This window comes from Marmota flaviventris, chromosome 17 (assembly GCF_047511675.1).
Source record: "Marmota flaviventris isolate mMarFla1 chromosome 17, mMarFla1.hap1, whole genome shotgun sequence".
Taxonomy (NCBI): domain Eukaryota; kingdom Metazoa; phylum Chordata; class Mammalia; order Rodentia; family Sciuridae; genus Marmota; species Marmota flaviventris.
In genome coordinates this window covers 71,172,434-71,198,255 of record NC_092514.1, presented here as the reverse complement: position 1 = coordinate 71,198,255, position 25,822 = coordinate 71,172,434, and the positions used below count along the sequence as shown (strand labels likewise).

The following is a 25,822-nucleotide window of genomic DNA, read 5'->3' as shown; positions in this document are numbered from 1 at the left end:
ACACACACACCAAAAAAAAAAAAAAAAAAATTGAACGTTTAAGCATTAATAACTAAAATTAGAATATATTTTCTTCATAATATATGCTGTGTGTTGTATATGTGACCTCTAGCAGATCCTACCCAACAGAGCTTTCTGCAGCAAAGGGAACATTCTCCATCCGTGCTGTTCAGTGCAGGAGACATTGACTACACATGGCCATTTTGTACTAGAAATGTAGTGTGACCTGGGAACTGGATTTTTAATTTTATTTAAGTTTAAAGAACTATATGGTTAGAGATTACCATATAGGACTGTACTATTGGGGTTAGGGTTTAGAAATCTTTTGATAGCACTTAATTCTTGCATAGAGTGCATGCTATTTTGTCTCTTATATTTCTAGGAGCACTTGCCTGAAAAAGATGAGTTTTCTTCAAACCCGTAAATTTTAAGCAGCTGATGCTGTGGTCTCAAAGCAACAACCTAGTAAAGTGCAGTGACTGTTATATCATAATAGAGCATGGCCAGACCAGCCAGGCCAACGTGGCTAAGAGTTGCTCCCCTAGTGATTGCCCAAAAGAGTATTCAAATCCTCTGGAGGGCACAGAGGTTTTGTTTAGTGTGATAATTGGGGAAAGTCAGGGATGCAGAAAACTAAAGATCAGAGGCTGCCATGAATCTGTGATATTCCTGTGTGGCACCATTTTTAATCAGGATTTTCTGGGCAAATAGTCAAAAGCAGCCACTCATCTCTTCAATGTTGTCGTATGGAAGGAAGTAAAGTTAGGTAATTTGAAATTGTCATTTCAGAGAACATGGAAAGAAGAAAACTTGGAGTTTGAAAGCTTAGTCATTAACCTCTTCTTATTTTGTTCCCAGCAGACTTTGGAAGTTGTCAGGCTTCTGTTTAGAAATTAGTCTTACTAATTTAAGCTTGTGCTGCTGCTACTTTATATTTTTGCTCTTAGGGCCCAGTGATGGTAATACTTCCAGCTTCTACCTTTTGGGATATCATGTGGTAAATTAAATTCTCTCAGGCATCAGGGCAAATTTATATGTTGTCATGTTTAAGTGTAAAAGATCAATTCTTGGATTTTTCTTTCCCTTCCTTGTATTTTAATTTCAGGAAAAGAAGAAGGAATGGCAATGAAGAAGATAACCATCTTCCCCCCCAGACCAAAAGGAGTAGTAGAAACCCTGTTTTTCAGGATTCCTGGGACACAGAGGTAGGAAATGTGGTCATAGACTCTGGGTTGTTTTCGCTGCTTAAGCTAAATAACCCAGTTTATGTTGTGTAATTAAAAGAAATTAATTTATTCAGAGAACAAAAGCAATCTTATTTAATTGAAGTGGTTTCAACTCTTTTTCTTCTTATTTGAATCATGTCCCCTTTGAGGAAATTATTTACTCTCTTCCCAGCAAAGCAGTATATGCTTTTGCATGTATTCTCCCTCCCCACCCCCAACATACACACCCCACATAAGTATTTATAGAAGTGTCATGGACCTTTGAAAACCTATCTTTAAACACTTATTTTATAGTTCAGCAACCAGTAAATGTCCTTACGATAGCTATATTTTGTTGCTTGAATTCACTAGAGACTTTAAGTGTGCAGATTATATAAGATGTATGGAAGATATATTATGTATGCAAGATGCCATTTTGAAGTGTTTTTACTTTTCATTATGTTCTAGAAAGAACTTGGTCCATCAGGTGGAGGGGGGTATTGGATGGAGGGAAGTACTCTTGAAGTTTTCTACGACTTCAGTTTCCTGAAAGAATGCTTCAGTATGCACAATGGAGAGAATGTTTTGTGTGATTAGAAGGCTACTTTATGGTGGGGAAAGAAAGCCAATGTTAACATAAATTATGTCCCTAAAAATTTTGACCCTTAACAGTTGTCACATTAAGGGAGAAATGCCATAATGACAGAGTCCTAAATCACAGCCTTGTACTTTCTAGTAGAATTCTCAACTAGAATGAATTATACTTTAATTAGTTCTCAGTAACAAGATTAGGCCTATATCCTCTTTTCTTACCAGCAGTCCAAAGTCACTCTCCCAAAGGGGAAAATCAGTTACTCTCATGTAGGAACAGTTAACAAACAAGTTGAGATGAGAATCTTCCTTCTGTGAAGAGTAGTTCCCATAGCCTTTTTTGTCTCTTTTAAAAATCTTACCTGCTTTTTTCATTTTATTTTTTTATGATTAATAGAAAAGTAATTGAGCTTTCATTCAAAGTGATATTTGGGGGATCTCAGGAATGAAAGAAAACCAAAGATTAGAGGCTGCTATGAACATCTTATGGTAGAACTGTTGAACAGTGATGGAGTTTCCATTACTCTTTTGATTTGTGGGACTATCATTGAGGGAGATGTAGACAGAGATGACTTTCTACAGCATCGGTATTTCTTTCCTAGATCTGTATGTAAACTCTGCTGTCTGATGTTCACTTTGGTTCCAGGGAGTAGAAGGTCTAACTCTTTGTGTATTAATCATTTCCCCCTGTCTGTAGTTTTGATGACTGAGAACAGAGAAATGACTATCTTTTTGTTTTTTTTTTTTACATTAAACATTTCAGTTATTTTAACTGAACCAGACACATTCGGGTTAGTTTTGTTGTTATTGTTTTTGGTCTTGTAGAAAATGGCCTTCACTCAATTCTAAAATCTATACATCAGTATCAGAAGAAAACAGTGTGTTGTTCATTAACCTCTTGGATCATGTATCTTTTTCTAACTTGTCTAAAGACATTGAGCTGTCGAACCCCTCTGTGATCATTTCTCTACAGTATGAAGTAGATCATCTTCATTATGATTTAAGGTCTGTAAGGTGGTTTTTATCTGATCCCTCTGATGGTCAGGGTCAGCTCATGGGGTATTGTAGCCATTAGGTCCAGACTCTCTGACTGAGCATTTGTCAGTGCCGCCTCAGTGATGGCATTAACAAGGAGTGAGGGTATATGAACTGGGTGAGAGCTGGAGAGGCAAAAGGCAGGGGAATCTCTTAAGATGGAAAGTTAAGCCCTGAATCATTGAGGTTTCTCTCCTGCAATACGTTCTTTTTATTTTTTTGCAGTACTGGGGATTGAACCCAGGGCCTCACACCTTCTAGACAAGTGCTCCACCACTGAGCTGCATCTCCAGCCCTGGAATAGAGTCATATGTTTGTAGCACAAAAACAAGTTTAGAGGTATTTGGCTCCTTTTTGACAATTATGTAATTAAAAGGGAAAGTAATGTTATTAATTTTGTTAATAATTTATATATTAAAGTATTATTAACATTATTAATAAAAGGGTTACTTTTAATTCTCAGCTGGGGCCAGTTTTCCTTAGACAAACTCAGATTAAGAGGAACTATTCCTTGTGCCTTTCCTGAAATAACTTAATTCTGAAATTTGTTTTCTTATAACTTGAATGTTTATTTGGGAGAAATTTGTTTAAATACTAAGAAAGATTTAAAATTGTTACTTGTAACAAATTTTCTGAAAGTTACTTTTCTCCCCTAAATGTAATAATATTGGCAGATACTGGGAAAGTTTGGCTTATGTTGAAGTGTGTCATAAGGAACTCTGTTATCTGTAAGTTGGAGAGAGTTCCTCTTTCCTGGATGTTGTGTGGATCAAAAATGTGAAGTGATTTGTCATGTTAATTAGGTCGAGAGAGAGACTGTATATTTTCTTCCTCCCATTTTAGTAGGAGAAGAAAAAATTTCCACTTTCCTGATGGAAAAATTGGGGACACAGAAAAACAGTCACTTGCCCAAAGATACCCGTTCAGTAAGAGGTGGAGAAGGAGCTGGGCCCTGGGGCTTGACAGTATAGCCTCTTGCTCCTAAAGGTGATATGTGCTACCTCACAGAAGATAGGAGACACGTCCAGGAAGCCAGGTCCCAGGCTCCTTTTGAATCATAGCAACAGAAGAATCATTTTCCTCCATCTTTTCTTTCTTGTGCTACCAGGGTGAACCCAGGTATGCTCTACCACTGAGCTAAATCCCCAATTACACTCCCCCCCCCAGCCTTTTTTTAAAAAATATTTTTTGAGGTAGGGTCTCATTAAGTTGCCCAGGCTGCCCTGGAATTTATGAACCTCCTGCCTCAGCCTCTCATAGCTGGGATTACAGGTGTGTTTCCCATACCTGGTTCCCCTAAGTATTTTTCCAAGTAAATGCCTTGGTATAGCATTGGTTGGAAAGCATTTTTAAATTTCTATCAAAAAGAAGAAATTAGGGTTTTTTCTCCAAACTCTAGTTGGTGCTTGAAGACTGATTTATTTATTTATTTATTTTGATGGTGCTGGAGAACCCAGGGCCTTGTGCAGGTAAGGCAAGCATTCTGCCAACTGAGCTATATCCTAAGCCCCTGAATTTTAAGTTTAGGAACAAGCCTTAGGATACTGTTTTTTTAATTGAGGTATAATTTGCTACCAGTATATTATTAATTTGTTGTTGATAAATCATTCCAGATGAATCGTGTTAGCCTAAGTTAGGCTTGGTTTTCCTTGGTGAGCAAGAAGTAAAATGATTTGTCAATTTGGGACTTCCCAGTGGGTCTTAGATAAAGGTTGCAGTATTGTCTTATCTTGAGGAGCTCTTTGGATGGGTAGAAACTGGCTAGATTTTACTTAGTTGTATTTGTTCTCTTAGAGGCTGCCCTTTGCAGTTGGAATTGTATCTTTATGTGTAGTAGGAGGAAGGTTCTTTACCTTCAGTTTTAATGTCTTTATCTACAGATGACATTAGCAGTTTCCATGTATTATCTGGCTTCTGATAATTAGATATATGCTTTATAAAAAGTACTTGTATTTTTTTTTTTTTTTTTTCTTTTTTGATACTGGGAATTGAACTCAGGGGCACTCGACCACTGAGCCACATCCCCAGCCCTATTGTGTATTCTATTTAGAGACAGGGTCTCACTGAGTTGCTTAGCGCCTTGCATTTGCCGAGGCTGGCTTTGAACTTGCTATCCTCCTGCCTCAGCCTCCTAAGCCACTGGGATTCTGATTTTTTCCCCTTTATTTTATAATTGAAAATGAAGTCATATAACATGAATACTTGATACATAATTTCCTTAAAACTTCTCTATGGTGAAACAAAAGTGTACATAACTGAAGAGTATATATAGTATAAACATGACAATTTCAAACCAACTATTGATATAGTTTTAAATTACCGTTAATTGTGGCTATGTTTGAAAAAAGAAATGTGCAAAGCTTATTAGGGACCAGCATACCAGAAATATTTAATTTTTGAAGTAAAAATCTAAAATGTTGCACAGTTCAAAAAGGGGCATTGTTTGAAGATACTGTAAACTGTCGTCTCTTAGAAGTTTCTTAAAAATATTCAGTACTTCCCCTGTAATGACTAACGAGCATTTCCATTGACTACTTTTTGCTGAAAGTGATTAAGGACAAAATGTAGAAATTCTTGTTGCTTATTTATTTTTTGAGGAGGGGGTACTAGGGATGGAACTAAAGGGCCCTCAACCACTGAGCCACATCCTTAGCCCTATTTTTTATTTTATTTAGAAATAGGGTCTCATTGAGTTGCTTAGTACTTTGCCACTGCCTCCCAAGCCACTGAGATTACAGGCTTGCTCCACTGCACCTGGCCTGTGGCTTTATTTTTGATAAATTGTTATTAAGTTCTCATTAGGAGTTCTTTAGACATTATACCAGGTTGTCTCGGCCTTCTGTTCACACACACACACACACACACACACACACACATATGCATCTTTTTCAAGTAAAGCAGTGTTTAATATAAACTGTTGGCAAATATATGTAAACAATCTTTGTCATCAAATATTGATACATTATCTCGCAGATTATTGCTTTCAAGTTAAAATGCTAGAAACGAATGCCAGTTGCAGTTCTTTTAAGGAATGTTATATAGTGCCATATTAAGATGTAAATTCTTTTGGCTTTTAATTCTTAAAAGAATGATAATAGCAAAAGTGATGTGAAATGTTCAGTGTGAGGTTATGATTAAGCTATAGTTTACAAAAATAAAGTCAGATGATAATGATCCTATTCAGCATCCTGGATTAGATCCCTTTAGGTGGGACTGATACTTGATACAGTCAAACTTTAAAGTAGACAAAGGCAGTTTATACTGCCATTGAGAAAGACATCTTTTGGCATACAATTCTCAGGCCATAGTTTTGAAGATCCTAAAGTATCAAGTTGGTTTGATGAACTAGTGGCACTTATGAATACATTTATTGCCTTGCTACCTTTACATGTTTTTAGAGTATCACTGCAACTTTTGTAGTACATTACAGATTTTTTTCTTTTGGTGTTCAAGTGCCCTGCAGTTCTGCTATTGATGTTTCTTGAAGACATTATTTACTGGATTGAGAAGTTCTTCTGTTGCACTAGCTATATCATTGATTGCAGAAACCTTGCTCTGTCACTGGTCTCATCTGGGAGCTTACTGAGAATATACTTAAGTGCTTCTGTCTTTTAATTTTGGTCTGGAATTCTGGCTTGGTCATTGTCATATACTCTTCTCCATCATCAGCTGCCATATGAAGAAGGGTCTCCATGAAGTTAATGTCTACACTTTTTTTTTTTTTCTCTAAAATTTTCATAGTGGTATCTTGTGTGAAACCTGGATTTTCTTTTTCAGCCTTAATGGAAGTGGCTTTCGATGTCTGAGATGCAGACGAATGTATTCTTTCTAGCTCATTAAACACAGGATACTTAACCTAGAGGGGCATAGAAACCTTGGAAGTGGTCTCAGCTTTATTCTTCATTTCTTCCATTGTTAACCTCCTTCATAAGCCAAATATAGTAGAAAAAGTAATACTACAATGCAGAGGAATTTATTCACTGCAGTGTTTCTTCTTTTTTTTTTTGTGAGCTGTGAAACACTGGGCACAAAATGTACACTGATAGGCACTGAGCCCTGACTTCACTTCCCACCTTTGGAGTCCTCTTCAGCTCCCGAGTCAAGTCACTCTGGCAATGCTGGAAGGACCCCATCACCTGCATTTTCTCACCTTGCTCATTTAGAAAGTGGTTTTAATTAATCCACTGAATTAATTTGGAATCTTATGATCTCACTAGTGTGAGCAAACCTTGAGCTTTCTGAAATTATTGGGCACTTGCACATGCTTTAATAGACTTGTCTAGGATTGTCTCTCTCATTTAGTTCAGATCCTGCAGTTCCCCTAGAATGAAAATGAGCCTCATTATGATTCCAGAGAATATATTCTGTGAGTAAGATTTCTTTTTTTCTTTTGAGACTCATGTAAAGAGCACCAGTGAATGGGAAAATGGAGGTGGACGAAAATAAAAATATTAATGTTGATCTGCTTTTCTGATTAAGAGGAGAAAACATGATTCTAGATAATAAATATACTCATATATACATTCTGGTTCTGTTTTTACAAAGTAGAGAGATTTTAACTGTTAATATTCCTGCCTGGGCAGCTTTCTAAAGATTATTAGGAAAAATAGTCTTTAGAGGTATTTGGTTTCTGCCATGGGCATAAATGGGTTCTCTTTTGAACTGACTTCACACCCTAGAAAAATAAAATCAAAGGCAGGCCTTACTGCCGCACCAGGAGTTCTTTATCTTCCTTCCTAATTCTTCTCTTTGCCTCATTTTCTCCTCTGCTTCCTCTCTTCTCCAGCATTACCCCCTGCCGGCTGTGTTGTCCACAGCCATGAGGGTACTTTCTCATCAGCCTGCCCTCCTTCTCTGTGTCTGGCTTCCTCCTCGGCTCCTCCTTTACACGAGGTTCACCAGTGGTCTTTCCATTGAGGAGATGTGTACTGAGCAGCTGCTATTAGCCATGCATGTTCTGGATCCTCCAGGTCAGCTGGATGTTTCCTTCTGCAGTCCCTCCCATCCTCCTCTGGGGTGTGGCACATAGATTTCACATTCCCACAGTGGCTTGGGCCTGCCTCCTGCTGTGTGAGGAAATCTCCCAGTGGGGCTCTTTTCTGTCTCCTTCACCTCATCTCTCACAGATCCCTGGAGTCCTTACTCCCAAGATTAAACCTGAGTGTGGCTTATTTGCTTAGAAATTCTTTCTGCATGCAGATTCCAGGAGTCTTGCCATTTGGTTGTGTTTCTCTCACCAACTCTTGCTGTGAGCCCAGTCACACCACACTATTAGATCTTCCTCTCCAGAATACTCCTCTTTTGACTTTGCTCTTGTTCTCCAGTTTGTCATTTCCTGCCTATAAAGTCTTCCTCATCCTTCTAGGCCCAACACATACCATTCACGTAGGAACCTCTCCCCATTGTTGGAATTCTTTCACTTTGGTGGCCTTGGACTGTGGTTATCAGTGGATGCACTGCCACCATTTTCTTCTTGAATCAAGTTCAGCAAATATTAACTGAATGACTGAGCAGCCCCAGTGAAATGCCTCCTGCTGAACCTGTGATTGTTCAGCGGTTAGACATGCCCTGCCATTGACCAGGTGTGGTCTTACAGTGGGACCTGGCATGTACACTTAAGCCAAAGGTGATTCCACAGTGGACTGTGAGGACAGTTTTTTGGTTTGTTTTTTTGTGGGTCTCTCCCAGGTATCTGCATTTACAAGATTATGGTAGACTTTACTGTTGCCTAAGATAATGTAGAATCCTCCCCTTTTTAAACAGATCTTCAAAACAGCACTTTTTTGAGTTGCTTTTGTATATTGTATGGGGACGTTTTTGGTCAGAGTTTTCATCAACTTAGTTTGCTTATGTTCATGAATTTGCAAGTGTCTATTATTTCACACATTATGATCTTATTCTGATTGGTAATATGAATTTCTCCTGAAAATACCCTAGTCAGTGAGCTTTGTAATGCTAAGATAGCAGTTTTAACTTTAAGGACCACACACTATCTGATACCATCCACCTCAAGCAATCTTATATTAAAAAGCATCATCAGGTGAGAGCAGTCTGATTTTTTTCCTAGTTCAAGTTTTTTGTTTTAGATGATAAACCATTTTGCCTTTGTGTATGCCTTTAAGGCACTAATAGATACTTCAAATTCAGTGTTAATGCCTTTGAGGTTAAAAGTAAATGTTCTTTTCTTTTTCCCATAAAGCAGACCACTTTTTCCACAGTGTTCCAAGATCAATTACTATAATTTTCAAACTTTTTCAGCCCTGTCCCATTGAAAAGTGCTGTATTTTGTGACTGAATACATAACAATTATATTTGTGAATCATTGAAGAAAGCCTTCATGGAGGAGTTATGCTTACCAGGTTGTACTGTGTTCTTCCTTTAGCCTGGTTGTATCTACCAATGTGTTTCACCCCCAATTTGAAAAATCCTGGCCCATCTGTAGACTGTGAGGTATTCCCAAAGCCTCTCCCATAGTGAGAACCCTGGACTGAGCTGGCAGAAAAAGCTGAGTGCCTTCGAGAGACATGTATTTATTTATTTATTATTATTTTTAAAGATAGTATTTGAAATGTGTGTGTTGGAATGGCTTTCTGTTCTTCTTGATTGAGGTTACTTTTAGTGATGCATGTTTCTAAAGCCACATCCTTCTGGAAGCCTTGCTTTTCCTGTAGGCTGGCAGAGAACAAGAGCATCCACCACACAGAACTACCATATGTGCATGGCTAAATGGGCATAAATGGCTTTTAGCATCTTGGGCCTTTCACCTCCATGAAGGGGGACACGGAGCTTTGCTCTGATGGAGCTATTTGCCTCTTCTCAAGATGAGGGATGAAGAAGATCCTTTGCAAAAGACATGTTCTCCTGAGGAGTCATCACTGCCAGAAAGCTCTAGAAGTTCTTTAGTTAGGGGGATAAACCAGTCTTCCTAAAGAGTTTCATGACAGGATCGGTACTTTAAGAGTCTCAGTCTTAAGATGGAAGTAAGATGTAGTAGCATTTAGTTCACTTGCTCACGATCAAATTTTGTCCTCAAATTACTTTTTTTTTTTTTGTAGAAAATAAATTAAAAATAGAAGATCCAGTTCTAAATGCTTTGTCACATACATCCTTCCATACTGTTTGTGATAGGCATGCACATGGGTATACATTAAAAAAGAAAAGCTTTTAAAAACCAGCTGACATATACTAAAAACAGATATAAAAAATGTTGAGACTCTTTTGTGTTAGAACAAGTTTATTTCTACCATCATTGTTAATGCTGGATATAATTCCGTAGTATGTATGTATATAACGGATGTATTAAAATTTAACCAGTCCCCTATTGTTAGATATTTGGGGTGGTTTCCAGTTTTTAGCTATTATAAATAAGGCTACAATAAACACTTCTTATACATGTCACTATAAAATTTTAAGTTTTTTTAAAATGAAATACAAATTTCAAGTATACTTAGCCTCTTTTTAAGTAGTTACTCTATTAAGAATCTTTTCAGTGGTTTATTTTAAAGAATTTTTACTTTTCTAAGTAGTACTTTGCTTCTGTAGTGTGAAATAAATATAATGTGAGATAAAAATTTGACTTCCTTCAAACTGATTCTAGTTCTTGCCTTAATTTTCAGACAGTACCTGTAACGAAAAACAGTAAAGAAAACAGACTAAGAGGAAGCAAAGCGTTCTGCGCGGTGGGTTTCTGATCCAGTGTAGTGACCTATTCAATGAATGACCTATTCATTCCTGAGTTTCCTAAGGGGTATGTGGCTATCCTAGGTTGTTATACTAGGTTAGGAGAGGTCTTTGTAGAGTAAAATTTTTTTTCGAATTGGCTTTTGACTTCAAAAGTGATTCTGGCATAAACTGGACATGGTGGCACATGTTTGTAATCCCAGCAACTTGGGAGGCTGAGACAGGAGGATAACAAGTTCAAGGCCTGCCTTGGCAAATTGATGAGACCCTGTCTGAAAATAAGAAATGAAAATGACTGGGGATGTAGCTCAGTGGACAGTGTTCTTGAATTCAATCCCCAGCAAATCCCCACCCCCACCCCAAATAAAAGTGATACTGACATAAATTAAATGTGCACACACATGTATATGTATGTACTATTTTTATAATGAACATTTAATAATCACATTACAAAAAAGTTATAGTAAAGGATGGAAAAAATAAGTAACTGTAATCCTTCCATTCTAGTGTAACTCCTATGATTTGTTTTCGAAAGTACTTTATGTGATAAGCAGATATTTCAAAACCAGTGTCTTTGTCTAAAGGTAAAGTTGAGTTTATCAAAGGGCCAAGTTAAAAACAACCTTTGTATCGGATCATTATTAGAATCATAATTTTCTTGTGATTGATTAATTCTAGTATAGTTCAGGTAATTAGGGAAAGGAATTGCTAAGCAGGGCATATTCAAACACCATGTTAACATACAAATGCAAATTGTAAAATGCCATAATTCTGAAATGGATCCTTGGCACTACCTTCCATTTTATAAGTCCTACTGTCAGAAGGTGGGCATTTCAGAGTGACTTGACTTTGATCCAGGGACCTCTGAGTGTCTTCAATATGATTAAAACACTTAAGTCATGTTATTTTTGATGAAAATTTATTTTTGTTGAAAATTTAGCGTGCTTGTACATATACATATGCATACTGTGCAAAAATGCCAATATAACTTTATAAGAAGTATATTTTGTATCCTGAGTGGTTGTAGAACACCATTGTATCTGGATGAGAGATGATCACAAAATTGGCATAGTTTATCTTGTGCACTTGTGCCCAGAACCCATCTCATTAGTAATAGGGGACCCTACTTTTTTCATTTTTCTTTTTTATACCCTGTACCAGTGACTGATACTTCTCCTTGTAGGCTGAGAACTTCTTTCTTTGGTTATTGGAATGAATGGTAAAAGCAGAGAAGATCTATGTAAAGGAATAAAGATATAATTGAAGCACTGGGCATGGTGGTGTATGCCAGCTGCTTGGGAGGCTGAGGCAGGGAGGATTGCAAATTCCAGGCCAGCCTGGAAAACTTAGCTAGACTGTCTCATAAAAATTGAAAAGAGCTAGGGATGTAGCTCAGTGATAGAATGCCTTGGGTTCAATAGCCAGTACTACACACCCCCCCACACCACCACCAAAAAAAAAAAAAAAAATAAAGTAATTAAATGATGTGGAGTCGGAAGGTCTGTGCTTGAATCTGGATGCACTGTCTTCCAGGGCTGTGTCACAGGGGTGATCTATCTCACTTTACAGCAAGGCTGTTGTGAGGATAGAATGCAGTGTCTTAGGTGAATGGCTTTATTTTTATGAACCTGAAAGCCGAGTTATGTGCTCATGTCAATACTCTTGGAGCTGAATGGGAAGAAAACTCTTAATAGGGCACGTGCAGTAAAGCTCTTATGCAGGAACAAGTGTATGCTAACCCTGGCTCTTCCTTTTCCTTTCAGTCTTCAAGCAGTGACAGTGGTGGGAGCAGCAGCAGCAGTAGCAGCATCAACAGCCCTGACAGGGCCAGCGGGCCAGAGGGCAGCCTAAGCCAGGTCATGCCCGGATCCAGCCCCAATACCCCTCAGCCCATGCCTGAGCAGTCTGCACTGTGCCAAGGCCCTTATTTCCACATCAACCAGACCCTGAAGGAGGCCCACTTTCACAGCCTACAGCACCGAGGACGGCCTCCGACATGATGCGTGGGCAGTTTCTTGCCTTCTGTGAAGGGACAGCGCTGTGCAGATTTGATATTTCAACTTACAGTTTGTTTAAAAAAAAATTGCACACAAAAAATGCCTGTTGGCTTTTCAGTCTATATTTGAAATAACAGGTTAACAGGCAATTGTTTACTTGTGGTTTTGCTGCACTATTGCAATTTCAAAGGGGCTTTGAAGCAATTTTTTTATAGGATTCTTTTGAGGGAGGGTATCAAATCCATGTCAAGGAAGTGGTGTGAGGAAATCTCATCTGTGTGTTGCATCCATAGTGTGTCCAGTTCAGACTGATCTTCAAATCTGTCAATTAGAAGTTCTACTTTATGTAAAGGGCCTTTTAAAAATGCGGGATCTTCAATTTTTTAATTCAATAAACTAGTAAAGAGTATCTAGTTTCCATGAAAAAACACAAGGGTATTTTTTGTTTTGTTTTTTTTCCCCAAAATATAGTAAGCTTGATTCAGTCTTGCACTGAAATTAACTGCCATACTACCTCTTAGTATGTACATGTTCTGTGGAAAGTACTCTGTTGTAACAGGAGAATAATCGGATCCATCCAGTTTAGATTGTGGAAGTGAAGCGCCCTCCCTAGTAATTGTCTCCTCTCTGTTATATATTTGTATTTCTAGGGAGGATGTCCTTGTGTACCCAGGTTAACTCTGTACCAATATTCCTTTCAGAGTCTGCACCCCAGACTCTACTGCACAGTTCCAAAAGTCAAGGAGTAGTAATGACTGTCTTACTCACAAACTTGTATCAGAAGCTTATGTGATCTCACTGAAAATTCCCCCTGCAGTGGAGAAAATTAAGGCACATACAAGTACTGAAGAAACATAAGCTGCCCGAACTGATACCTGAAGTAACAAGGACTGTCAAAGTATTGGACAAGGATTTACTTTTGCTTGAAGTCACCCCTAATATGACAGGGGGTCTCATTCCATCACTTAAACTGGAAAGATTGGTGTGGATTTGAAACAAATGAGCAGAGGTACCTGTAGGAGAAAGAATGCAGCAGTATTTATTTAGAATAGAAGTGTTCCCGATTACTTAGTCATACTAGCGAGCCAGCCAAGTTTGAATAATGAAGATGCAGATGAGTCATCTTCCTCGCTGATGAGCTGTCTGAACAAGGAGCCAGGATGCATTGGGTCATCTGCTCTGGAGAGTTCCGGGGGACCAACCTGTCATTGGGATGTAGAGGAAGTGCCTTAGAGTCCACCGGAAGCCACCTGCCCGCTCCCCTGACACTCCATTCCATTCCGAGGCTACACAGCATACATAGCAGAGCTGAGAAGCGTGGATGACTCTACTAAGAGGAGTTTGCTGTTTGTCAGGACTGGAAAAGGACACGGGGAACAGCATGGGGTTTTATTATGTGACAACTAAAATTTGAGAATGAAGATTGTCCTAGGGAAATAACAAACACATACCTCCTTTCCATGGGTGTTCCTGTAGTAGGGACAGACTTTAGAGGCCAGCTGTGTGCTGTGGAAACTGTGGTGTTATAGAGGACGTTATAGCACAGGCCATGCTTGTGGGGCACGGGGTTTTGGCAAGAAGTCTTGTTTTTTTTTTAACTACTTCTCTCAGATTTTAAAAACCAGATGTTTGACAAGGATTTTAATGGCAGGGAATATGCAAAGGACACATTGCTAATGTTTTGTCTAACAATAAAGCAAACAACAACTAAATGCTGTGAGAAGTCAGGCTGTTCGAGCTCTCAAACACGCATACACAACAAAATTCAGAAATACCCAGGAGGACTCCTGCAGGCTTAATGGAGGCATCCTACTGAAACAAAATGTATATTAACAAGAAAATGTAAAACTTGAGGAAGCAAGCTTTTGTTTATTTTCCACCCAACTAAAAGAATGGAAGATTAAACCATCACCAGAACAAAAGGACTTTCTCCAAGTACAATCACAGTGGCAGTTGGCAATTAACTCTTACTCTACTAAATGCAAGGAACCATCTCCATCCTGTCTACATTTTCTACAGCCTTGCAGCTTGGGATCCATTTATATTATGAGGCTACTTGGTAGTGTCAGTGGGCATCTTTAAAACCTTCTATTAGCTCAAACCCGTACAACCTTGTATTTCTTGTGCCGCCATTAAAAGCAGCATTCGTGCATTTTGTCATTCAGTTATCAGTTTTTTCAAAGGGAGCTGATCGGGTGGCTTGGGAGATGGGACAGTCGACAGGGAAGACCCTTTTGCTCTTGGCACTAACCTGGGTTTTTGTTTCAGTGCTTCTGCTGGTTGATTTAGCCTTCCGAGTCCTTGTCATGCTCAGTGGAAGAAGTCCAAACCTGCAAGATGAGCAGAAAGAATTTCAGTGGCATGAAAAGGCAGCTTGGGGCCCAGCAAAGTCTCAAAATTGTTTACCTGATCTGACTTGATGCCAGTGGCAGAATGTTGTGGGGCTCCTGGGAGTTGAATGTGCCACTCCGGGGGGTGAACTGATTATCAGTGCCGGTAACCAAACCAAACAGAACCTGACAAAAGGACCACAGTAAAATGTGGGGCTTTGGCTGTCCAGATGGGAGAGGATGACCTCTGGGGACTGTTCTTTTCAGTGTGTTAATGCTTCAAATTACTTTTTATCACTGCCATCGATCAGAATCTCCTGGCAACAGTTTTTTTATTCCTCTTTCTGAGGCTTGGGTTTTTAATAATTTGTTATTACAAATAAAGGGATCACGATCATGGTACCCCAGTGTGTGGGATTTTATCTAACCCTCTTTTAGCCCTTATAACTGCACTCAGCTGTTTGTGTCTTGCCTCTTCCTAAGATTGCGTTCTGGAGTATTAAGTAAGGTAGAAGGTTGATTCTGCAGTTGGAGCCTGTGGCACTTATTTCTCACTGAGGCATCTGTGACCTGACTTACAGAAGTCCGCTGCACCAGGTGGTTAAGGTTGCTGTTGAAGTGTGGCGTGAAAACATCCAGGTCAAATGGATCGATGAGTGCCTCCAGATGGTCAGTCACTTTCTCAATCCTGAGAGGATTAAGACCATTATTTTCCACAAATTTTGAGGACAAGAAAACTGTCTTACTATATTTTATAGGTATGAAACCATGAAGTGGTTTTTGTTCAACTGAATTGCTGATAGGTACTTGTGTTATGGATGATCAACCTGCTGTGATGAAGTCAAGTCTGCGTCTTGTCCATGTTGTGTTTTTAGGAGGACCATTAAGAGCTCAAATTATACCCACCATTTGTGAGGTGGACTCAGTAATGAGGTTCCACCTGGTTCTCTTGACTACGGAATTTACCCAGCAGGCAGCCATTATCTGACTTGTTGGCAACACAAGCACTCACTGATAAAGACAAACCTTGAGGAGAATCCTGGAAGGAGCTACAGATGCCCCTTGACTACGGTGGGGCCACATCCCAAAAAACCCACCATGAGCTGAAGTATACATAAATTCACAGCTGAACATCATGGACCAGCAACACAGAATGTGGCACTGTGGGGGAGGGTCACATGTCATGGCCAGGGAGAGATCCAAATTCAAACTCTGAACTGCAGTTTCCACTGAATGCTTATTGCTTACCCACCACTGTAAAGTCAAAAAACCCCAAGACAGACCCTTGGAAGTGGGCAGTACTGGTACTTGCACTGCAAGAAGACTGCCTCAGGGAGCCCAGGGAGGGTATGACACCTGGAGTCTGGTTTGTTGCGGCCACTCTTCGCCTCCTCACTCTTGGCTGTCAGAACGATGCTGAGATAGCGCAGGTCATAGAGGAGCTGCAGTGCCCGGTTCTGGGTTACTGGGAATGCACCTTCTCTCTGCAAGTGAATTCCCACCCTGTTGAGAAGTGGCTCCTGTGGCACAGTGACCACCTGTGTGTTGTGAGTGGCCTCAGCGTGGTATGTCAGAAGCAGAGGCTGTACCCACTCGGGGCCAGTTTAATCTCACAACAGCATACTATGTTAAAAATTTCATCTTAAAGCCAAACGTGAAAAGTGCCAGCCCTAAAGGTCTCAGTGCTGTCGATGGGTTACTACAAAGGAACACGGCTTCCTGCACAAGGAGGTGGATGTGTGGGAGCCCAGGGACTTAATCAAATTCCTCCCAAACAAGGACTGTTACCTCTCAAAAATGTTGTGAATGGAATGGAATGGAACCTCATGCAAAGCAAGAGGGCGTGGAGACCCCCTTCAGTGAGCACTGCCATGTGCACAAGCTGTGCTTGTACCTGCCTCCCTCACAGTCACTGCCCTGCTCTGCTCTGGTGGGCACAGTGTGGGGTGTGCTCCATTTTATGGGTGAAGAAACCAGTTGAGCTGGTCAGCTACTGGTCACATTTGATGCTAAGGAAACAGGTTAATGATTGGCCCAAAGCTTGCCTGGTAAGAACTGGCAGTGCCAGGGTTGGAAGCTGGGCCTTTGATCCCGTGATGGCTTTTATCCTTTTGTCACCTGCCTTCTCCATGAAGACCTGTTTGACCCTTGAGTGTGGGTGGAAAATGGCAGAGCTGGAAGCCACTCCAAACCTATTAGTGCATATTTATGAAACCAGATGCCTGGGGTAGGTACTAAACACTTTGGACCCTGATGTGAACTGCTCAAGCCTAAAATCAGCTAAGGGTTTTAGTTTTTATTGGGAAAATACTCAGGCCCCTACCTTAATCTGCTTTTCTTCAGAAAGTTCCTCATAGGCAGCTACCACTTGAAACATGCAGCTTTTCAGCATCTCCTGCAGCGTCACCTTTGGCAAAGCATGACCTCCAACCCGATTAATTTCCTGGCATAAGCTGAACAGGAAGGACTGTACATACCAGGATGGCTGAAAGAACACAGAAATGTCATGTGCCAGCTTGCACCAGTTAAATGACCATTCATAGTAAAAGTGGGTCCATTTATCTTTACAAGGCACACACATGGGGACCGTGCCCTCTCTAATCAAGCATCTTACAAGCAGATCATTTAACAGACACAAAGTCCCTCGTTAAGTACTCCTTTCCATGGCCTGAGGTTGGCCTGGCTGTTGTTCTTATAAATAGCAAAGAGCCCATGCTACAAAAGGAAAGAATCATTTATTGACCTTTTTTTTTTTTAATTGATTTTATTTTTTTAATACACAACCACAGTGGAATGCATTACAATCCTCATTACACGTATTGACCTCTTAAAACACTCTGCTATTGAAGTGGTGCTACATCCACTTTGCCCCCACAGTAAAGTGAACTTTACTTTCAGTTACTCCTGGGAAACTGCAGTGTTGAATGATTTTCTAAAATTGTTTTGCTTCCCCCAAAGCAGTTCTATTCCTTTTTTAGCCCAGGTCCCTGTGATAAATGGCATGTGCTTACCTGTGTAGGAAGTCTGATCTTCGATGTGACGCTGCTGCCAGACTCTGTCTCCTCTTGAATTTCTAATTCATCCCAGTTGGTAGCTGTGGCCAGGACTGAACCGGCATCATCTAAAAGCAATGACTGGGTGAATCCATGAATCAGAACCTGGTGATAAAAAGTGAATGTCCACATAAGTCCTTCAGGGCTTTTGTAGGGTTTGTTTAGAAGTCTCAGCACACTCCTGGGGGTTGGGTGTGGGATGCCAAGTGGCCAGCACCTCTCCCCTTCGGCCAGTGCCATGATCAGCAGTGGGAATGTGGTTGCTGGCCTCCCTACTAATGTCAAATGTCATCTGTAAAAGACCAGTAGAGACTGAAGGAATTATGGCATTTACATGGAAGACCTGGAAATATGGACCTTCACCCAGACAGAAAGCCTTTCATTTCCATCCAATGGAAGGTAAAAATGCAGGGTTTCTGTCTACAAAATCTAGGCTGAAAACAAATGCAAGGTTTTATTGAGCCATATGGCAGAAATAAGGACAAAGTAACTATATGAGATGAGCATCATTATTCCCTTCCTATTGAAGCACCTTCACAGGTCAGCAAGACTAAAGCATGAGAAAGGGAAGGTAAACCAGGTATCCTATGGAGTCCCATCACTCACCTTCACGACCGCTGAGCTCCAGACCCGGTAGCCCATCACACTCTGCTGGAGGAGTACATCTTTAACTTCCTGCCATTTGGCCTGTACAGGAAGGATTTCCTGGGCTTTGCTCTTCCCCTGCTTTTTCAGAGCCCTAGCCTCCCTTGATGGTTTGTCAGAGCTCCTGGACTTTCCCACAATACACTGTTTCAGGTGGGGGCACAGTTCTCCTAGAGACTGGCAGAGTCTGGCCATGAAAAGCACGGCGTGCAGCTTGGTGCCTTGCAGCACATCCTGCTGGCCTTGCACAACTTCCTCAATGTTCTGCAGCTCCACCTGGATGCCATCTAGGATGTGCTTGATGCATGCCACCGAGTGCGTCTGCAGCATGGCCTGCACAGTCCCAGCATCTGCATATCTGTCAAAGGCAGAGCTCTTGGTCTGAGTGGGGACAGCATCCTTGGGCAGAGGCACATCATCAGAGGGAAGGTAAGCCAGGAGGTCATCCAATTTAACCTTCAGTTTGGAATCTAGGGCAGAGCAGAAGTTCTGTACATAAGGGCTGATAGCTTGGGCTTTCATTGAGAGGCCACTACTGGCAAACTGACCCCGGTTTGCCACATTAACCCAGGCAGCATCTGGAGGCAGGTCACTGGGACTCTCTGACCAGAGGAAGACAGACATGTTCTGCTCAAAGTGGATGTGCTTATTTGATGTGGAGTTGCTGGTGCTGCTCTCAAGCTCCTGCAAAGCTGAGACCAGGAGTTCTTTGGAGCTCCTGGAGATGGATTCAAAGCCTTCTTTTGTCAGAGTCTAAAAGAGAATGAGAAGAGAATGTGAAGACCCTTCATGCTCTTCACATACATAAGCAGGTTGGTGATTCTGTTTTGGATGTCTTCACAAGATCATTCTTTTCCCTTTTTTTGTGCTACTGGGGAGTGACCCCAGGGGCACTCTCCCACCAAATTACATCAGCCCCCCTTTTGAGAGTTCTGATCCCTATTTCTTTAAGGAAATTTCAAAACAAGAGTTACCAAAATCAGAATTTATCCCAGCAATCAGAATGTTCTTCATGTTCAGGAAGCTGACATGGTGTAGCAGAGAATAAAGATGCCAAGACTGATGGACATGGGCTCACTTCTGGCCACCTCACCAGGCCCAAGGCCTGGTGTCTTTTTTAGCTCTAGAACCTGGCTGAGTTAATAAGTAGGGAAAGAAGGCACTTGTGACATAAGACTCCTAAGACAGTCACCAGACCACATTAGGGTTGGCTGTGAAATTATGGCCCATGTGATTTTCCACCTTACCTGTAACCGGTCCAGGAAGAGCTGCTGCATCATGTCCTCCCAGAATAAGAGTGGCCTCTCCAGAAGCCGCTGACACACCACCTCCCAGTTGTGACTGGTGGACTCATTGGTAAGTAACTCCCACATGGCATCTCGGATCCCTGCAAGACCCTTCATGCTCTTCACATACATAAGCAGGTTGGTGATCCCGTTTTTGATGTCTTCGTTACACCTGCAACAAGATCATTCTTTTTCCTTTTTGGTGATACTGGGGAGTGACCCCAGGGGCACTCTCCCACCAAGCTACATCAGCCCCCACTTTTGAGAAGGGTCTAAATTGCCCAAGCTGGCTTCAAGCTTGAAATTCTTCTGCCTCGGTTTCCCGAGTAGCTGGGATTACAGGCATGTGCCACTGTGTCCAACAGATCATTTCTGTGTCCCCTGGGCTCATTTTCTTTGGGGTTCTTATATCTTTAATAAGAAAAGCACAAAGATCCCATTTGAAAACCATATCTGTCAATCTATCAATATAGCACGATTCTGGCTGGACTCGGGTATGGAGACTGGTCTCTCACCAAGCCCACTCTTGCTTCACTGGGGTATGGGAGGAAGTCCGGTGTTCCATGGAATGGCTTCAAAAATCAGTGTGTTAAAAACAAGCTTAGGGGCTGCAGAACTCTTATACTAAGAGAATTTAAAAGCCTCTGCATAATATTTTCAAAGACAAATTGTTCCTTGTTTCTCCCCAGGTGAGGTGGTAAGTGGCCATGAAGGCAGGAACAGCCCAAGTGAGCAGTGGCCATGTGGCACATCTCCCTCTCCTCACTGACCCTGTATGGCTATGTCCAAGGATGCCATGGGGTGAGCCAACCTCAGGCCACTCACATGTGGATCCATTTCTGCAGCGTGTCTCTCAGGTACTCCTGGCTGATGGGGTGTGCAAGGGTTCGGAGTGCTGGCTGGAACTCGATGACGGATGCTGGCAGGCGTCTGAACCAGCTGCAGAGCTTCATCTCCCCTTTCAGAACACTGATGCCCTTTCCTAGAGAAAAGGCCGCGTGAGAAGCAACCCAGGCCATACTTTGAATAGCATATTAAAAATGGACCTAGAAGAAATTTCCAAAAAATTATTTCGTTTTTCTCTGGGTAGGTCAAACAACCCCTGAAATAGGGAGAAAAAGAAGGTATAGCATGCATCCAGACCTTCCCTCATCAAGGGGTGTGGCAGCTTCCCTAAACTCTATTGGTTGAAAAGAATGGCAAAGGTCAGGAAGGGAAGGAATCAGGTAGAAAGAGCAGAGGGGAAAAAATGAGTGCTGAGCAGTCCTTATCTTTGGGTTTTTTCCCTTGAGATGAGGTCTCATTATATCGCTCGGGCTGGCCTTAAACCCTGGACCCCAGAGGTCTTCCGGCTTCAGCCTCCTACACACCTGGGACTAGAGGTGTATGCCACCATGCCTGGCAGTCCTTGACATTTTAAAAAGTAGAACTTAAGTTTTCATGAAAGTATAAGCTGGTTATTTCCCTTTCCTCCTCCTCCTCCTCCTGCTTCCCTTGAGGATCTAAGTGGAGAAGTGCTGACCGCCCACCTTGATGAGTGAGTCACCTGCAGCTCTGCAGAGGCCTGTGCTGTACAGTGCTGGGAGGTGCTGCTCACTGATTTTGTACACAAGGCCCTTCTGCAGTCCCTTGTACTTCTGTTTTCCAATGTCATAACAGATTAGCCGATACTCACCTTTAGTGACTATTAAAATATTGAATGTAAGCAGCTGGAGGGACACCAAGGCATGAGAAGTGGTGCCTTTACTGAGAGGCAAAGTTACTCAAAGATGGCCCCATATGACACTCCTGTCCTCCTCTGGAAATGACCAGCTGGCCATAATACTCCATTCCACCTTTGTCTCTATTTCCTCAGTCAATTTTGCTGACACCTCCATCTGATCTTGGAGTCCTAGAGTTCCATGAGGGACCATCTTCCATCATTTTCTTTGCTTACTGATGGTGGCATCCATTCTCATGGCTTAAAATAACTGCCACAGGCAGAAGCACTGCATGTAGTGTCCACCTAGCCCTTGCACTGCTATGTTCTGAGACCAATCACCCTCTTATCCCCTAGTTCCATTCCAAGGTCTCAGTTGTCTCCAAGGTGATTTTCATGTGAACTATCACCAGTCCCTTCAAACCAGTTCCTTTGGATACCTCCTTTCCCACACCCTATACATCACCAAATCCCTCCTCAACAGATATCTGAGCTGTCCAATGAGTTCCATCTCTATGCTCCCTCCTAACCCAAGCTCCAGTGGCTGAACCCTAGACCACAGTGATAGCCTTCTAAGTGAGTTCAGCATCCCTTACCCCATGGGACTCTACTACTAACTACATAAAAGCCAATGCATTTATTTAATTACAGTTGGGACAAATGCTAACCAAAGATGTAAGGGATATGTGGGAAATAGAAGGACCACACCAAGCTTGGAAAGTCTCTGAAGGCTAGCCACTATTCTCTGGTTAGAGTCCAAACTCAAGCTTGGCCCATAAGGCTTAGCATTACCTGGCCCCACTTCCTTCTCCTGCTATCTTCCTTGTCACCCACTAAACCTCAGCCTCACTGGCTTTCTTTAGTTCCTCAATACACTAACATCCTCCTTGCCTCAGGACTCTGCACACCCTGTCCCTTTGCCCAGAACTCTCTTCCTGCGGTCTTCACCTAAATAACTCTAATTCAACCTTCAGCTTTGAGTTTAAAGACCATTTCACCTGGGAAGCCATCTCTGAACTTGGTGAGTTCCTTCCATTCAGTGTTCCCAAGGCATCTTGTACTGTGCATTAACAGCACTGACCAGTGTTGACTCACACTTCTGAGTTCAGTACTTGCCTTACTAGACTGTGACCTCCATAAAGGGAGAGTCCATATTTGTCCAGTTCACTGTGCTATCCCTAGAGTTTTAGCACATGGCTGGGTAGTTGAATGGACCAGGAAAAACGGCTGGTTACGAGCTCACCAGTAGGGTGCTGGCCTGTGATGGTCTCCAGAGTAGAGAAGAGCAAGCCACACGGCAGGGATGGATCTGGCAGCAGACCTTCTGGCAAAGTGTAGAAAAGGGCATGAGCCTGGTTCAAAGTGGTGGCCAGCAACTCCACTAAAGAGCAAATCTGGGCCTTGATGCCAGCACCTATGAGAAGATGTCATCTTTTAAACAGTTTTCTTTTAGTAAAGAACAGATCAGGGCTGGGGGTATAGCTCAGTGGTAGAGTGCTGGCCAAGCACATGTGAGGCACTGAGTTCAATCCTCCACACCACATCAAAATAAATAAATAAAGGTATTGTGCTCATCTACATCTAAAAAAAAAGAAATTAAAAAAACAAAAACAAAAACCAGATCACTCTGGATACCTGTTTCCCTGAGCTCACCCTTCTCCACCCCATGCTTAAGGAACAAACTTTGGAAAGAAGCCACACCTACCATGGTGTGGCTGGTTGAGAAGTTTCTGAATAGTTGTCTTTCTGGCCAACAGGAAGTCGGTGAGGGCTTGGCGGGGAGAACTCTCTTCTAAGAGCATTATAGAGCAGAGGGCCTCAGCTATAGCTTGGTCAGACACAGCTTGGCATTTGAGTAGCATCTTGCTTTCGTGCAGAATGGTTGATCTAACAAGATGACAAAGGTCAACATGGAAATTTTTACCATCTTGAATGAAAAGCCATGGAAAGAAAGAAGACAGATCCCATAAAACTGTAGTGATGAGGCCTGGCCATCACAGAGATCTTTATGTCAGATCCACTTACCGGAAGTGGCTGGCTGCTGCTACCTGCCGGATGAGTATAGGAAATCGGGAAAGGATGGGGTTGTATCGGGAACTAGAAGAATCCAGCTGGAGCAGACTGTGAAGGTGGCAGCAGAGCAGGTAGAGCTGTGTGGCATGGAGATACTGAGAGGCTTCCATGAAGCTCCAGATCTTCTCAGGGATTTCTAAGAGTAGTTTGATCTGGGCAGCCATGCTGTAGAACTTCTCCTGGGATGGTGGCTGTGGCTGTAGGAAAGGGCAGAATAAAGTCAGAAGAGCAAACAAAAGCGAGGTCAGTGTCCTGCACTTGGGGAGTTTTAGGACTTAAAGCTTTCTTTAAGTTGAACTCAGTGCTATTCAGAAGGCATCAGGTCTGATGAAAACCTTTATCTCGCCCTCTGGTTATCAGTGATTCTCTTGACTTCTTGAAATCAGGGAGGGGGGCGGCGGTGGTGGTGTAACAATAGGTGAGCTTCCTCCTTCCTTCCCTTGTGTCCAGCCTTCCTACTGTTTTTCCTGCTTCTGTGAAGGGCACTATGCGCTTGGCTGACTGCTCTTTTTCACCAACCCTGCACCAAATATTTGTCTGCTTCAGTCTTCAGTCCTCTCCTCTTCCCATCTACCTGCTCACTTCAAGCATCCCCCATGAAGGGACTGGTGCCCTATAAAATTAGCCTAGCCCCTTTTAAACTCTTGTGCTTTCTGCCATGTGACGGTGCAGCAGGAGGATCCTCACCACACATCAAATGCCATCATCTTGACTTTGGACTTCCCAGGCCCTAGAACTGTGAGAAAAGTATGTCATCACGAATTACCCAATCCCAAGTATGTTGTTAATAGCAGCATACTGGACTAGACAGCCACGCTGCAAATCTCATCTGTCCTTAAGAATCCTCAGTAAGGCACTGAGAAGCCTACAGTTACTTCCTTCAGAACTGTTAAAGTAAATGGACACAATTATTTTGGGAATTAGTCACCTTTACCTTAAAATGTTTTCAACTGCTCTTCTAAATTATTTACATTTTTCCTGACAACTTTCCATGGCTTTATTTCCTTGCCTAGAATGTAAGCTTCTTCAGAGCAGGAATTGGGTGAAGTGAACAGAGAAGGTTCTCAAATTTTGTGTTTGACCAAGAATAAATTAGATGTAACTATGAAAATCAATACATTTCCAAAATCAGGCATAATACCAGTTAGCCTTTTAATAAGCCTGGAAACACGCCTCAGTCACAGCCAAGTCTGGCTATCTGTGTGTGGAGGGGGGCACAGCTTAGGGAGGGGTGGGGTCACTGATTTAAAAAGCACAAGGGCTTTCCAACCTTCCGTGTATTGTTCTAGAGTGATACCCCAGTCTGCTGGCCTGGATTTCTCTGGAACCCAGGGAACACGATAAAGTTTCAAACGGGAGCTGACTGTACTTTGGCGTGTCTTCTTCCATGTTGCAGGAAGCCTCTCCCAGGTTATGACAGAGTTCCCTGTTAACCTGTTCTACCCTCTATGCTCTTCTGCTTGGTTCATCCCTAGGTCGCCCTCCTTTAAGGAGGCAAGCTGCTGCTGCTCAGGATGTCCACCGCCCGTCCTTCCACATGGGGTGCGAACATTGGCGTGGGGGACGAAGTCAGGATGGCCTAATCGAGCCTGCGCTCCCTGGGATGAAAACGTTCGCGCTGGGCGGCCCTCCAACCCCGCAGGGCTGGGGCAGCTCTTCGGCCCTGGGGAAGGTGCTGGGGGCGGGACGCGGGGAGAGGCATCTGCTCCCTGAAACCCGGCGTCCGGAGGCGGGGTGCGCGGCGGAGCCCAGCCGTCGGGAGACCCCTTGCGTCCCTGCGAGACCGAGCGAGCGCGGCGAGGACTCACGGCCCGAGCGAGCGCCCCGGCCGGCGGCTCCGGGAAGGTGAGGGCGCGGGGGGCGGGCGCACCTTTGGGGCGCGCGGGGGCCGCGGCCAGCCGGCCTGGCGCAGGCGGGCGCAGTACTGGTCGGTGGCCTTCACGGCGTCCACCAGCCCCTCAGCGCAGCGGCGCATCTGCCCGATGGTGTCGGCCGCCTCGATCAGGTCGCGGTACCGCTCTCCCACCATCTGCCGCAGCTCCTCCTTCTTGTGCTCGATCTCGGCCCGAACCTGGCGCTCCAGCCCGCGGATCTCCTCAGCTCCATGAGTCTCGAAAAGCGCCGCGGGGTCGCGCAGATCCAGTCGCTTCAACGCCGGGGAGGCGGCCGCAGACGCCATGGTGCACTGGTCAGCCGGCCGACGGCCGCTTCCGCTGCCAGCCCCGCCC

General features: G+C 42.8%; 3 protein-coding genes and 1 pseudogene across 5 annotated transcripts in view; 2 read left to right on the top strand and 2 right to left on the bottom strand.

Annotated features, from left to right (window-relative positions):
• Positions 1-14,660, top strand: part of Vcf1 (VCP nuclear cofactor family member 1) — an 18,177-nt gene extending 3,517 nt beyond the window's left edge. Inside the window, exons 2-4 of one of the 2 annotated variants that reach the window (XM_027946207.3) lie at positions 1,106-1,205; positions 10,448-10,510; positions 12,275-14,660. In XM_027946207.3, the coding sequence (XP_027802008.1) occupies positions 1,106-1,205; positions 10,448-10,510; positions 12,275-12,511 (400 nt within the window). In that variant the 3' untranslated portion in view covers positions 12,512-14,660. The remainder of the gene's footprint in view (positions 1-1,105; positions 1,206-10,447; positions 10,511-12,274) is intronic. The other variant, XM_027946208.3, reaches the window with a different exon arrangement.
• On the bottom strand, positions 6,151-7,652 carry LOC139702398 (programmed cell death protein 10 pseudogene; annotated as a pseudogene).
• Positions 13,525-25,822, bottom strand: Cog1 (component of oligomeric golgi complex 1). Of its 2 annotated transcripts, XM_027946198.2 has the most exons (14): positions 25,465-25,818; positions 23,547-23,791; positions 23,227-23,408; positions 22,765-22,935; positions 20,648-20,804; positions 19,784-19,994; positions 18,498-19,289; positions 17,850-17,996; positions 17,162-17,323; positions 16,195-16,322; positions 15,418-15,526; positions 14,915-15,024; positions 14,760-14,838; positions 13,525-13,710 (listed from the first exon to the last, which is right to left on the bottom strand). In XM_027946198.2, the coding sequence occupies exons 1-14, from the start codon at positions 25,771-25,773 to the stop codon at positions 13,573-13,575; spliced, it is 2,940 nt and encodes a 979-aa protein (XP_027801999.1). In that variant the 5' UTR covers positions 25,774-25,818; the 3' UTR covers positions 13,525-13,572. The 2 variants fall into 2 exon arrangements, with proteins under 2 accessions (XP_027801999.1, XP_071459831.1); XM_071603730.1 differs by lacking the exons at positions 13,525-13,710; positions 14,760-14,838; positions 14,915-15,024 and having other exon boundaries at positions 15,445-15,526; positions 16,151-16,322; positions 25,465-25,822.
• Positions 25,357-25,822, top strand: part of Slc39a11 (solute carrier family 39 member 11) — a 389,080-nt gene continuing 388,614 nt past the window's right edge. Inside the window, exon 1 of the mRNA XM_027946206.2 lies at positions 25,357-25,439. The gene's annotated coding sequence lies outside the window, so the exon portion shown is untranslated. The remainder of the gene's footprint in view (positions 25,440-25,822) is intronic.

Coding starts and splice junctions, on each gene's coding strand:
- Cog1 (XM_027946198.2), bottom strand. CDS start 25,773: ATGGCGTCTGCGGCCGCCTCCCCGGCGTTGAAGCGACTGGATCTGCGC. Junction 22,936..23,226: donor TCTCAACCAGCCACACCATG/GTAGGTGTGGCT, acceptor ATCTTCTCATAG/GTGCTGGCATCAAGGCCCAG. Junction 17,324..17,849: donor AGATCAGACTTCCTACACAG/GTAAGCACATGC, acceptor GTGTTCTTTCAG/CCATCCTGGTATGTACAGTC.